General features: G+C 51.2%; 1 protein-coding gene across 2 annotated transcripts in view; it reads right to left on the bottom strand.

Moving 5' to 3' along the window:
- Fbln1 (fibulin 1) overlaps positions 1-11,226 on the bottom strand; it is a 78,530-nt gene extending 67,304 nt beyond the window's left edge. The window contains exon 1 of one of the 2 annotated variants that reach the window (XM_021216832.1): positions 10,969-11,226. In XM_021216832.1, the coding sequence (XP_021072491.1) occupies positions 10,969-11,047 (79 nt within the window). In that variant the 5' untranslated portion in view covers positions 11,048-11,226. The remainder of the gene's footprint in view (positions 1-10,968) is intronic. The other variant, XM_021216831.2, reaches the window with a different exon arrangement.
- Positions 11,227-15,039: the final 3,813 nt, after the last annotated feature.

Below are 15,039 nucleotides of genomic sequence, written 5' to 3'. Positions count from 1 at the left end.
CACACACACACACACACACACACACACTTTCTCTCATCCTAGTTAGAAAGGTAGGTTACTGTGTTCACAATGACTATGTTCACATTTTTTTAGATAAACAAGCTTTACTCCCCTTATGAAAATCAAAATACAGTCAGAGAGCTCAAGACAAGGGAACACAGGTCCCTAAAAGTCAGCTCCATACACAGAGCCAGCAGATGATTCAGTGTAAAGGTGATGCCGCCAAACCCAAAGAGCAGAGTTCGATCCCTGAGACTCGCACTGTAGGAGAACCCACTCTTGCAAGTTGTTCCCTGGCCTCCACTGATGCTCATACACAGGCTGCCCTCCACACACACATTTTAAAGGATGTAAATAAAAAAAGAAATTATAGGCAGTGAACAAGTGCTTGTCAGGGGCTGGGACTGGGGGCAGGGTGGAGAATTAAGATTTAATAGGTATGAAATATGTGTGGGAAAATGAGAACACTCTAGAGATAAGTGGTAGAGACGTGTGAACAGCCGTGACTTCTGAGGGTAACCTTAGTGTGATATACATTTTTACCACAATGAAAACATTCATTAAAAAAAAATACAAACTAGTGTTTAGGGGCTAGAACGATGACTCAGCAGTTAAGAGCCATTACCACTTTCACAGAGAGCCTAGGTTTGGTTCCCAGCACCGATGTGGCAGCTCACACCTGTCTATAACTCTAGTTCAAAGGGATCTGATATGTGATGGTTTGTATATGCTTGGCCAAGGGAGTGGCTCTATTAAGAGGTGTGGCCTCTATGGAGTTGGTGTGTCACTGTGGCACCCTAGCTGCCTGGAAGTCAGTATTCTACTAGCAGCCTTCAGGTGAAGATGTAGAACTCTCAGTTCTATGTGCACCATGCCTGCCTGGATGCTGCCATACTCCTGCCTTGATGATAATGGGCTGAACCTCTGAATCTGCAAGCCAGTCCCAATTAAATATTGTCCTTTATAAGACTTGCAACGGTCATGGTGTCTGTTCATAGCAGTAAACCCTACGACACGATGCCTCCTGTGGCCTCTTTGGGCACTACAGTCATGTGATACACCTACATATATACAGGCCAAAGAGTCATACACCTCAGTACAAATAAATCTTTTAAAAATTTAGTGTTTTCAACAGGTCTGGTGGGGGCACACACCTTTAATCCCAGTATTCAGGAAGCAGAGGCAGGTGGATCTTTACGAGTTCCAGGCCAGCCAGGGTTACATAGTGAGAATGTTTTGTTTTGTTTTGTTTTGTTTTAAACAGTGCTTAGATGTATGACAGTAGTACCTTCCTATAAACCCCAGCTTGGGAAGCTGAGGCAACCAGATTTCTAGCTCAGACCCTATAGTGAGGTCCTGCCAGCCCCAAAATAAATCAGAATCATTTTTGTGAGTTCTTCCACCTTCTCTGTCACTAGGAAAATAACTTGAACATTTTGCCTGTAAACTTGTTAGTCTTTGTTCGCCAGTGCTGGTCTGACTACCGTGAAGAGATGAATTTAGTCAACTGCACTTCAGAGTGTTCTTAAAGATCAGCTGTATGGACAATGACATGGCTTGTACAATGAGCTGTGAGATTCCAAAACTGTGTGGTAACAAATAGAAATAATTCAAATAACTCATTTTGTAAAACCTCCCTGGGGAGTGTCGTCCCCCAAGTGTCTCTGAGGTAGCCATGGGGGAGGTGTTAAGATCCAAAGCAGGGCCCCAAAATGGTGGTGCTGGTGACAAGGTCCTAAACAGAAGGACTCTGACTGGGTAAACAGGAGGATTATTACTGAGCAAACAGAAGCCCACACTCAGCATTCCTCGGGAATCTTGTAAAGCAGTTTTCTCTTTACTGGAAAAAAAAAATACTACCTCCTTTATCAGCCACTGGGCAAGGACATCTAGTTCCTGGTTGATCTGAACAGCCTTTATGGACTCAAGTCCACAACCCGGCTGACGAGCATGTAAAATTCATTTGCTTTCCCGGCAAGTCGCTGCTCGCTCTATCCCAGTGAGACAGCTGGGAACCTGCTTTCCCAAATAAACTTTCTTTCTACCCACAGAGTGGTCCAGGTGGGGGGCTTCACGGCACCCTCACTTAGAGCAGGGCAGTGTGGAGGGGCCTGACCACCACACCTGCTCAACTATAACCTATGACCTCCTCCTCATGCAGGTGCAGCTCCCGCAGACTCACCTGGGGATGGGGAATGATCAAGTCACCTTGAACACTGGCATCCTGGCTCCTACCGTCCCAACACAAAATCTATGGATTTCCTGAAGCCCATAGAGGTGCAATCCTTCCTTCATCCCATGGCTCACTCACATCGCACCCACAGCAACCTCTCAGTGTCTACCAATGAGTTACAGAGCAAAGTCCCCACCCAGGCCACATTGCACAGCTGCCGAGAGTTTCATACCACAGCTGGTGGGTCACAGCTGGTCAGTCAGTCACAGCTGGTCCATCAGTCACAGGCCCACTGGTGACACCTTCTGAAAGGTGAAGAATGACCACCCCAACCTGCACGCACACCTGCAGCACTGAGAAGAGTGACTCAGAGACCATCACCATGAAGGCATTTGGTGGGGACAGAGAGAGAGAAGACACATCTCCCCACTGGTGCCTGCGGCATTTAGGGACCTCAACTCAATCCAAACCTGGGTTGATCGTGGCTTTGATGCCATGCGGAAAAGAATTTCAAGGCTGGCCAGAGTTGAGGTTTAATAAGAGTATTTAAAACAACAACAACAAAAAAAACAACCACAAAACTCCGGGCTTAAGTAGGAGGAGTAAGAGGAGAGGTGCTCAGATAGAAAGATAAGACACACCCAGGTTTGGGCTTCTCTAAGGAGCGTCTTGGAACAGAAAACATACCCAAGTGTGGGCGTGGGACTCCCTGAGGGAGAGGGGGAGAGCACTGGTTTCTGAAAGGCAGATATATCATTCCTTTTCGGTTTTGAAGTCACTCTCTTCAAAGGCTAACAGTGAAACCTAAATGATTACCCGCAGGCTATCTGAAAGGGTCACAATTATTATATTAAATAGAAAACTCTAGCCCATGGGTATGTAGGAGAGCTACCCCATAAACACACTTAACAGTGCTTAAAAGTCCCAAGCCCGACCTGGGGGAAGGAATGAGGCCTTATGTTACACCATACTGCCCGGGGGCCTTAAGCCTGATTCACTCACTTTAATATAGAGGAGTGGTTCTCAACCTTCCTAATGCGGAGACCCTTCAATATAGTTCCTCACGTTGTGGTGACCCCCCAACATGAGGAACTATACTGAGAACCCGCTGATACAAAGTATCTGTAAGTGAAGGGAATATTGGCTGCATACGCTGGGATTCCTGCTTCTCAGCAGACAAGTGGCTTCAGTCAGACTCCAGAGTGAGGACCTCCTCTCCTCCCCCTGCCCCTGCAAGCTCTGTCTTTCTAGTCTGCTTCCAGGCCATTGCCGCTGCTTCTGTGCAGTCAGCCCATAGCGGCAGCTTCAAAGGCTGCCAATTAACTGACCCACACCCTGTGAGCTTCGAGGTCCCTTCACTGAGCAGGGCCCCTTCAGCCAATCCAGAACCTTCTCTCACTTCATTCCTGGTTGCTTGTCTATAGAAACACCACCCAACTACTTTTAACTTCTAACGCTGTCATCTGACTGGGTGACAAGATCCTCAAGCAATTCATAGCATAAACCAAGAATAAACTCTCTTGACCAATATGGCTGCCCTTCAGGCAAATAATCCACAGGCAGGCAACCTGCCTAATGCTGCAGCCCTTCAATAGTTCCACAGGCTGTGGTGTCTCCCAACCATAAAATTATTTGTGTTGCTACTTCATAACTGTAATTTGCTACTGTTATGAATCATAATGTAAACATCTGACATGCATCCTGTGCGAAGGACAGTGGTTCACACCTTTCTGAACTGGGGAGGCAGAGGCAGGCAGATCTCTGTGGATTTGAGGCCAGCCTGGTCTACAGAGAGACCGAGAGAGTTCTGGGACAGCCAGGGCTACACAGAGAAGCCCAGTCTCAAACAAACAAATAAGCAAAATAGAGCGATCTCCCCTGGGGCTGGAGAGATGGCTCAGGCACAAAGAGCATTTGGTGATTCCAAGCACCCAGGTGACATACAACAATCTGTAACTGTCCAGGAGATGGGGACCGGCTAGAGTAGATGAGAGATGTCACCAAACAGAAGGTAACACTGCTCAGCCTCAGACAAGCGCTCTCTCTCTCTCTCTCTCTCTCTCTCTCTCTCTCTCTCTCTCTCTCTAACCTCAGGGATCTCAGTTCCACAACCAGATGCGCAGAAATGGGGAGATGAAGGAGGTAACCCCGGGGGACAGGACTACAGGATGAAACACAGTCCGCAGCTATTCTATAGGAACTGCGTATTCCCCAGCACCTACCCACCACCTGGCCCCGGATCCCTCTTTCAGAGAATGCCACCGAGCCACAGAGCTACTATGGCAATCGGGCAGAGGGTAACTTTCTTCCAGGTGAGTTCACACTTCCCAGGGGCTGGGAGACGGCTTAGCCAGCGAACTGCTTTCCCTGCAAGCGGACAGACCTGAGCTGGAGGCCCAGAACCCACATAGGAGGCTGAATACAGTACCCCTGCATTTGTCATTCCGGTACTGGGGAGGCGGAGGCAGAAGAATTACTGGAACTTGCTAGCCGGCCAGGCAGGGCTGGAGAGATGAGCCAGCAGTGGAGAGCACTTGCTGCTCTTCCAGGGGACCTGTGTTCGGTTCCCAGCACCCAGATAACTCCGTTTCCAGGGGATCCCACACCCTCTTTTGGCCTCTGAGGGCATATATATATACCAGACAGACAGACAGACAGACACACACACACACACACACACACACACTAATTACATTAAAAAGCAAGGCAGACAGCTCCTAAGGAACAACCCTGGAGGTTAACCTCTGGCCTCCCTCCACACGTGGACATCAGCATACACCCGTAAGTAAGTAAAAGCCATAAAACTGACAGGCATGAACAGCACACAATACACGCAGTTTGTGAGCTATGCAGGCTCCAGGGAACAGGCCCAGGATCCCACCCATTATGGAACACCAGGGATACATGCGTTCCTGCACCCAGTCGTTCATGGCTTCGAGAGAAACAGCAGACCCCACCCTGATGTGTCACACCAAGGTCACTAGGTCCTCCCATGACAGTATAGACACTGGGCTTGGGATTACAGGGGTTCAGTACCACTCTTCAGGTACAGGCTTTCCGAGTGTCAGCCTGGGGGACACCAAGATCTAATTCATGTCCAAGGTTTCTCAGTGTGTTAATTGTAAGGTTTTCCCACTGGCGTAGGCCTGGGTCTCAGTTTCCCCTACTGTCGTCGGACTTGCCCCTCCCCACCTCCGCCTGCACGTGCGTGGGCCTTAGGCTGCTAGATTCATAACGAAAGCAAAGGCACTGCCCCACGAGCCATCTTACCAAAAACATTTTTCTTCTGAGACTGTCCTTCCAAAACTCCGGACGTTAAATGTCCTCTAGTTCTACAGAGTAGGTGGGGGTTGAGGAAGGACCAATAGTGAGGCTAGCCTCCATTGACCCCGCCCCCGGGGTTCTGAACAAGCTCAGACCCTCAGTGAGTGTTGAGGACCCTGGTGTTCCATAATGGGTGGAATCCTAGGCCTGCTGCCTGCAGCCTCCATAGCTCACACCTTGCAAGGATCCTGCCCATGGCCTCAGCCACTGCCTTCTCTAAAGCTACAGCAGAATGAGGGGACCCTGCAGGGACTTGGGACTGGGATTAAAGAAGCCAAAACTGCCGACCTTGACAAGAAAGCCAACTGAACGGAATGCGCATGCCCAGCACGTGTCCCAGACGGCACAAGGGTCTCAGGCAGGGAGAAGCAGCCAGGAGAAGGCAGCGGAAGACCAGGAGCAGGACCCAGCGAGGAAGGTGAATTATCTTCCCCTTGACGTGCCCTGGAGCAGGTCCAGCTCAGGCAGTTATCTCGTGTGCCAAGTCTAGCATATACCCAGTGCCATCCTCACCGCTGACCCCTCCGTAGCATCCTACCCCTGCCCTTAAGCTTCCAGGAACCATCTCCTCCGGCTTCCTTCACTTCTCGGGCCACCTGTCACGTGTCCTCACACCTGGCCTTTAGAAGTTGCAGCTGGGTGGTCCTGGGCCAACGCGGCTCCTGCCAACAGCCCTTCCTTCAGGGACTCCTAACCACCCTCAACTCGCTCGAACACGCAGGCTCACCGAAGAATTGTTTCCTGTCTCCCACTGCCTCTTTGTTCTCTTACAATTCCCAGCACGGAGCACAAAATGATTACACTTGAACTTAACACCTGGAGGGCGGGGCTGGGTTGTGTTTCTCTCTGTACTTCCTCCCAATGCCGGGTAACCACAGCCACCACCTGACAGCACCGAATAAGCAAACGATCTCATGAGACCCTAGCAACTCCATCTGGGCCCTAAAGAGATTCAGGCAGAAAGAGCAAAGGTTGACCGGCCCCCAACCCAGCTCAGCTTCTAAAGCTCCCAGATCCACTATAAAAGCCCCGGGGAAAGCCGTACCCCCTCACTGATGCTGGAATTAAGAAAGTTAGAGTTAACTGGTAAGAGATGAGGCCACCGGGCATCCTTGTTAGGACTGAAATGTTCAGCCTGGAACCCTTAGTCTCTTGTGCCTCACCTGTCCTCCTGCACAATGGGGACAATGACAAGAGTCCTCTGTGAGGAGGCATGTGGCATGCATGCTACAAGGTCCTCTAGGTGAAGCAGGGTCCGGGGGCTAGTGTTGCGAATCCATGCTGTCAAGGGATAATAGTATCCCACAGCCACTCAGTCAGACTACAGGCAGAACTGACTCTTAGTGATGGATTCTCCCAAGAGAATTGTCAAGCCAAAACAAAAGGCAAGACTTCACACAGGTAGCAAAACTCAGTCTGTCTTAACTCCAGTAGGTGAGAAGATTGAAAGTAAAAAGAGACCCAGGAAAAATACTGGGTCACATACCTCACAGGGCTGTCAGCTCTTGGATGGGAGTCACTTCAGTTAGCCTAATGGCGTGAAGTTGACTGACATGGAGAAATACAGGCTTGGGTCACCTACCATCTTGAGCCAATTTCAGAACCGAGTCCAGCTTCCCCCTACCCTCTTTTGAGATGAGAGCGCCCGTATGCACCCCCTGGAAACACACAGACTGCTGGAGTAACACACACCAGCTCCCATCACTGACCCCCACCTTACTCAGGACCAGCCTGGGGTGGAAGGAGGTGAGGCCTGAAGTGTTCGCCCTAAGAGGGGCAGAAGCCTAAACTGGATTTTGAAAAAGTTCCTTTCCTCCCACCCTATTTTGTTACACAGCCATAGCTGAGATCATTTCAGAGAAACTGGACCCACACACCCTATGTCAAAGCTGCTATTAATCAAATTGCTACAATGTGATATTTCACAAAAGGAAAGTCTTTTGTTGGATAGAATGTACTGGGGTGGGGGTGCCCCGGCTAGGAAGATGGCTTAGAAGATAAAAACCATTGGGTACTCTCGCCCAGGATGTGGGTTGAGTTCCCAGAACCCATATGGCAGCTAACAACTATGTGGAACTCCAGTACCGGGGGATCTGATGCCCTCTTCTGGTCATCCCAGGTACTGCACATACAAGGTGCACATACATGCAGGCAAAACTTTTATACAAATCACAGTTAAAAGTAAACAAACCTTAAAAAAAACCAGTGCCTTGGAAGAATCTCATATGCTTTTTGAGAACTGTTACCCGAAGTGTTATCTGCAAAGATGCCTGTCAATTATGCCTTTTGCTGGAGTTACTGGACCTTCAAGGAGTGGCTTCCCCAGGCACCAGGGTAGGGCAGAGAGTCCCTATATGTTCCTGGCTATCTCTAAGAATGGCCCTCACAGACTCATATATTTGAATGCTTGGTCCCCAGTTGGTGGATTGGTTTGGAAAGGATTAGGAGGTGTGGCCTTGTTGGAGGTGTGTCACTGGGGGGTGGGCTTTAAAGTTTTAAAAGCCCATACCATTCCCAGTTAGCTTTCTCTCCCTCTCCCTCTCCCTCTCCCTCTCCCTTCTTTCCCCGCCCCCTACCTCCTGCTTGTGGATTAAATGCAAGCTCTTAGCTACTATCTCCAACACGGTGCCTGCCTGCCATATCATACTCCACACCATGACTATGGACTCTAACTCTCTGAAACCTTGATTCCCCAAATTAAATGTTTTCTTTTACAATTTGCCTTGGTTATAGTGTTTGTTTGTTTGGTTTTTTTTTTTTTCATGGCAATTGAAAAAATGACTAAGACGCACAAGTTATCTTTTGCCAACAGGGCCTGCTTGGGCTCTTTCTCCTGCCAGAAATGCACACTCCCCACCCCCACCCCCGGGCAAACGATGAGATAAACTCTCTTCCACAGACCACGGGTGCACATCGCCTCCTCCAGAAAGGCTCCCGGGACTCAGCCATTAGGGCTTGGCCTTGGCTCATTTATCTGGCCCTCCTGGAAGCTACGAACCACATGAAGGGAGAGGGCTGAATCCGGCTCATCCCTTGCCACATCCAGGAAACCTCAGCATCTGGCGCTGGGCTGTCCCTCGGCGGCTATTTAGTGAAGGCATGCCCTTCACCACCAGGGCTGGCTGTCTGGGGCTCCTTCAGGAAGAGTTTGAAGTTCCGAAGCATGGAAGAGGGCCCACCGAGACGGCTCTCCTGCTGCTCAGCTCTCTTCCTTAACCCTTAAGGCAACCTAACAAGTGGGAATCTGTTATCGGGTTTTATAAACGGGGAGCCGCCCAGCCATTCCACTGGATTTTTTTCTCCAGATAGGAAAACTGGTTTCCAAAGCACTAGGTACCCGGGTAATCTGACGACTGAGCTGGGTTCCCTGACTTCTCCCCTTCACAGTGGGACTTGCGGGAGGGGGCTGGGGAGTGGGGGTGGGCACAGACACACCAACACCAAAACTGCAACTCCAGAAAGAGTTCATAACTTTAAGCCCTGGAGTTCTCAGTGCTGCACCCCCCACTCCCACCCCCAGGGTTCTCCCAACCCCCAGCCCCATCTTCCTGCCTCCAGTCTCCACCTCCTGACTGGGAAACTTCCAGGAGCTCAGCTCACAGCCACATGTTTCTGCCAAGGGCTCAGGGCCTTTGTTCTCCCTCCCAACAGGACTTTTCTTTTAATCAGTCGGAAACTGCAAGCTGGAGCCAGAGGCCAAGAAAGCCTTGGAGAAAACACAACTGTTGCTCTCCCAACACCTCCCCCCCCACCCCCACCCCCACCCCGGCTCCCTACACCCTCAGCTGGTCCCGAGGCAGCCAAGCTCAACAGGACAGATAGTCACAGGACAGTCATGGGCTGACTCTGTCCCTTAGCAAGAAAAACCAGGGCTCTTCTGCATATAGGTGGCCACACAGCCAATGGGGGACAAGTGAATGGCCAACAGGGTACTCTGCCGGCCTGGCTTCCCTAAAGTCCTTTTTAGATGTCAGCTTTCTTACCCACTCCACAGCTCTCTGGGGCCTGAGACCAGGGGGTCTCCTGGCTGCTCCTAGAGCCACAAAATGGGTCCCGGGATGTTCTATGCTAGCTGGCTTCAGGTTAAAGCTTTCCTCTGAAGAATGACGCTTGCAGGCCTGAGCGGCTCCAGGTTAGCATGAATGAGTGCTCACACATGACTCTGAGCACCACATTTCTCCACCTGTCTCCTCTCTGCAGCAATATGGGGGTATCGGAGGTCCCTGCCATTTGCAACGGGTGTGCCTCCTCCCTTATTAAAAGTCCTCTCTGGTTTTCACTCTCCCTGGCTGGGACTCAAATGCCTTCTTTGGCCCACAGACCCACCTCACCATCTCTGGTCCAAGCACACAATCTGCTCCAGGAAACCTCCCTGAACTCTGAGGGGCTGCAAAGCTCTTGGCACCAGCAGAGGCCTATGAGCCTACCCACCCTGTCTCCTACACTGAGAAGTGTCCCAGGATGTGCCAAGGCTACAGCCAGTGCCCAGAACAGCCAGAACTCCTACAGGATTCAGGACCAGACAGCCTTCTCCCTCCCCTCTGCCTTTAAGACTCCACCCAGTCGTTATCTACAACCCCGTGACCTTTTGACTAGAAGGGTCAGAGAATTCAAAAGAAACTAAGCTAACCCAGGCTTGATAATAAGAGATCAAGAAGGTGCTGTGGATCTGGGGACCCCTGCAGAAACAAAGACTCCAGGAGGGCCAGGCTTGGCTCTGAGAACCCCTGAATCACAAGAGGTTAAAGGTCATACATAGATTTACAACCCCACTGCTTCTTTGATAGACAGGCCAAGTGCTTGTGTCAGGCCCTGCAGCTTTTGGACTGAGAAAAGTACAGACTAGGTGGACCCTATTCCATTCTAAGTTTCCTGTAGTGGGGAAGTGGTTCTGGGCCACCAATCTGCTACTACCGTGAACCAGCAGGGGAGAGGTGGCCAACTCCCAAACCTCTGGGATGTTTCTCTATTTTCTGTTTTCTTTCTGCCCTCATCTCTGAACGACTTACTGTTCCTGTCTTCCTGTCTCAGTTTGTTCAGGGGCAAAATGGGTGCAGCAGTTCCTCCCGCACCCAACCCACACCCCCGCACCCGAGGGTAAGGGTTGGAGGAGGTTTAAAAGATGCACTGAAGTTACTTCCAGTGCAGAGCACTTCCCACCCCCACGGCCCAGCCGGCGGTCTGCCTTCACTAGCAGAGGATGCGGCTGTGTGAACCCACGGGAGGATCTGTTTGGAAGGTTAAAAGATTTAAAGCAAGTCTCCCCTAATGAGGAGGGCATTGGAGCCGGGCCGGAAGTATGATTGGGAAGGGGAGGTCGTGGGCCTGGATTCCACGCAGCTCTGGGGACCGTGCGATGACCACCCTGGGTGCAGCGCGCGTTCCGGAGCATCGGGGGCTGCAAACTTCCAGGGAGCGCGGGGCCCGGGTGGGGGACCTAGTGCGGGGCCGTGGGCCCGGGGCGCCCCTACCTCGGGCCGCCAGCAGCGAGAGGCTGCTGAGCAGCAGCAGCGGCAGCGGGACGAGGCGCGACGGCACGGGGCGCTCCATGGGGCAGGCGGGCTCCGGCGGCGGACAAAGGCACGGCGGGCAGCGGCTACGCGCTCTAGCCAGGCCTGGGCAGCCAACGCGAGGCTCCTGCGCGCCGCGTTCAATTATCCCGCCCGGAGGAGGCGCGGCGGGGGCGGGGCCCGCGGGGACCCTCCCTCCAGCACTGCGCAGCTGGAGCACGCTGCCACCCAGACTCTCCTGCCGGGATGCACGCAGAGCGCAAAGCTCTGAGACGTGCCACCCACCTACAGGCGAAAAGTCACGTGAAAAGTGTCTAACCTGACAAGTCAGGATAGCGGGCAGCGGTAGGCTAGACCAGCAGAAGCCTGCTTGTGTAGACTGCCTGGCAGCCGCCAGACAGTTTAGAGGACTCTCTGATTTATTAAAAAAATAATAATAATAAAAGTTTATTTAAAAGCTGGGAAAATGACTCGCTCGATAAGTTCAGTGGATAAGACACTTGCTGTGAACACAAGGACCTGAGCTCAAATTTCCAGCACTCATGTAAAATAAATAAATGCAAAAAATTATAGACTTTCAACCGGATGTGATGACACAAGCCTTTAATGCCAGCACTCCAAAGGCAGAACCAGGAAAATCTCCTGAGCTAGTTCTACAGATCTAGTTCCAGGACAGCCAGGGGTACACAGACAAACGCTGTCTGGAAAAACAAACAAGATTAAAGTAAAAACAAACCCACTACAGGTAAATTTTGGACACCAGTTAGCTGATTGTGTGGGACCAGCAATTCAATCGCAGGGATTAGGCTCTGCTGGAATAAATGGGCGTATCTGCAAATACACTGGAGCTAGATAGACTGTCCACCGTGTCCAGTGGGGGGGGCCACCCAACATCCTCCACAGCAAATGAATACTCAGGGGAATAGTCACACACTAGGACCTTAAACGCTGAGGGTGCAGAATGGGACCAACCACAGATGAATTTTGACTTCGTAGGTCTCCTTGTAGAAAGGTCAGGGCAGGTCAGAGGTCAGGAGACTGATGTTCCTGGGCAGAGTAGAGACAGCAGCTGAGGAGTGGTTCCCTTAACATAGTGTGTGAAAACATATCAGGGTGTTCATTTATGAAATATGCCCTTCTGTTTTAACTCGAGAAGGGAGCATCATGCTTTGTTGCCCAGGCTAGCCTGGACCTCTAGGATTCCAGTGACCCCCTCCCCTTCCTCAGCCTCCTAAGTAGCTCGGTCTACAGGTGTGCACCACTGTGTTCAGCTGTCTTTGAGTGAAGCCTCCTTTCAAAAGATGCGTGATAGTCGGGCGTGGTGGCGCACGCCTTTAAGCACAGCACTCGGGAGGCAGAGGCAAACGGATTTCTGAGTTCGAGGCCAGCCTGGTCTACAAAGTGAGTTCCAGGACAGCTAGGGCTATACAGAGAAACCCTGTCTCGAAAAACTGAAAAGATCTGACGCCCTCTTCTGGAGTGTCTGAAAACAACTACAGTATACTTACATATAATAAATAAAAAAAAAAAAAAAAAAAAAAGTGTGATGCCAGAGGTTTGCAGAGAGACCAGGGAGACTGGAGGATGAATCTGCTGGCTGAGTTCCGTTCAGGAGGCCTCCCAGAAGTGAGGCAAGCCTCAAGCGCAATCCAGGTTGTAGAATGCTCTCTGAGCATGTGCGAAGCCCTGGGTCAGATCCCCAACCGTACATAAAGCAGGTGTCGTGGCAAAACCTATAATTCCAGCAGTCAGGAGCTGCGAGCCTAAGGATCCGAAGCTTACAGCCACATAGTGGCTACATAGTGAGTACAAGAATGAGTGGGTTGGGGCCAGAGAGACGGCAGCAGTTAAGAGCGCTGGCTGCTTGCTCTTCCAGAGGTCCTGAGTTCAGTTCCCAGCAACCAACCACATGGTAATGGGATCCGATGCCCTCTTCTGTTGTGTCTGAAGACAGCTACAGTGTACTCAAATACATGAAATAAATCTTTAAAAACAACAACAACAACAAAAAAAGAATGAGTAGGTTGTATGAGAAAGAAAAGGAGGGAGGGAAGGAGAGAGGGAGGAAGGGCAGAGTAAATTGCCTCTGCAGAGGCTCACAGGCTTTGGCACCAGAGAGGATGGGGGGGGGGTGCCTGGACCTGGTTCAGGAGGCCCCAGCATGTGCAGATGCCTGAGGGAAGGGTCTCTGAGCTGTGAGCAGATTGGAGACTTCTCAGCACTTTGCTTTGAATTTGATTATTGATGCAGAGTTTAGAGAACTAAGAATGTGGGGTTCCTGAGGGGAGTCAGGAACTCCCCCAAGGTCCATGATCAGTCCTTCCCAGACTCTGCCAGACACTCCCACCCTCATCTCCCCCAAGCCTGTCCCCATAGCTTTCCCCCCATCTTCTTGTCACACACCTAGTGGCTTGGAAAAACAGTCATTAGTCAGGGATGACAGGAACCATCCTGAAACCCCCAGAATGGGCTAAAGGTGGAGACCAAGAATGAGGAGAATGGATAACTCTGAGACTACAGCACCCAGGCCCAATCCAGGCTAGACCACTTCAGGCCCTGTGACCCGCTGTGATTCACTCACCCACGAGGACAGGTGCCTTCCTGTCCTCGTCTGTTAAATGGGATAGGACTTTGATCAGATGAGAAATCAAGGATACAAAACGGTACAAACGAATCTGTGGTTACCATGCATAGTGTGGCTCACTTGCTGCCAGTCAAGTGACACGGTAGAGCAACAGAAACACACAGCACAGAAACACCCTGTCAGTCCCAACCTCCTCTCTGTGGTCTCACCCCAGCCTGGCCCCAGACTCAGTATCCCTATTTGCAAAAAGCATTCTGGATCGGCAGGGAAACTTCAGGTCCCAAATCCCAGGTGGCTTTGGGTCCCTGGGCCCATTCTAGGTACTCTCCGGTTCATAGATGTCCCTGGAAAGACTGGAGGCTGGAGCTTTGGGTGGATGCTGAGAGGGGCTCCCTACCCCAGGGCAAGCCCCAGGCATTCCCACATAATCGGCACAAAATGCAAAGCCTGAGCTACCCTGTTACCCATCCGTCCCTACCTCAGGGTTGGGGACACAACAAGCATCCTGGGACCCCAGCACTTTGGAGGCAGAGGACAGTGAGTGTGAACCCAGCCTGGGCAACACAGTGAAGCCCTACCTCAGAATAACAAAAGTTGGGGTTGGGCAAGAGGAGAGCAAGTGGAATATGAAGAGAAAGAAAAGAAGAAAGAGGAGGAAGAGGAGGAGGAGGAGGAGGAGGAGGAGGAAACGAAAGAAGAGGAAGAAGAGAAGGAAGAGGAAGCGGTCCTTTGCACCGTGCTTCACTGATGTCAGACCCTAATAAACACAGTCCTTGGGCAGGAGGGTGTGAATGAGGGAGGGGCTCTCACACATAATTAATCAGTAACACGAGTCATCTATCCCAGGACACCCTGCCAAAACCTCAATCTGGCACAAAAGCCATCCCAGCCTTGCCCAGAAAATACTTTGGCGAGGATTCCCACAACAATGGCCTGGGCAGCATTGGACCGACACCACCCGTGCGATTGATCCTTGTGGCCGAAGATTGCGGTTGCAGAGTGCTCCGTGCAATCTCCTTACTTTCCCTCAAACCGGCTCCTTGCCTCCATCTCTTTGAATAGGATGACTACTTACCATGGTGGTCATGAACCCTGTCCATCGTACTGCCCCCCTCCCCTTAATCCCAGCCCTCAGGAGGCTGAGGCAGGTAGAACTCTGAGTTCATGGCCAGCCTGGTCTGCAGAGCAAATTCCAAGACAGCCAAAGCTACGCAGAGAAACCCTGCCTCCAAAAAGAGAAAGGAAATGAGGCTGAACTTCAGAGAGGTTCCACATGGAGAGAGAGCGCAGAAACCTCTGACCCTGGGTTCTAGGCACGATGACACATATCCACACAATCATACAATCCAGGACCTACTGTCACTGGAGAGTGACTCCTGCCATTTAGACCAGCACGCCGAGCTCCACATTCTCTGAGAGTATGAAGGCTCGAAGGGCTCCCCCTTGAC

This window comes from Mus pahari, chromosome 17 (assembly GCF_900095145.1).
Source record: "Mus pahari chromosome 17, PAHARI_EIJ_v1.1, whole genome shotgun sequence".
Classification (NCBI taxonomy): Eukaryota; Metazoa; Chordata; class Mammalia; order Rodentia; family Muridae; genus Mus; species Mus pahari.
This window is presented reverse-complemented; position numbering and strand designations above follow the sequence as displayed.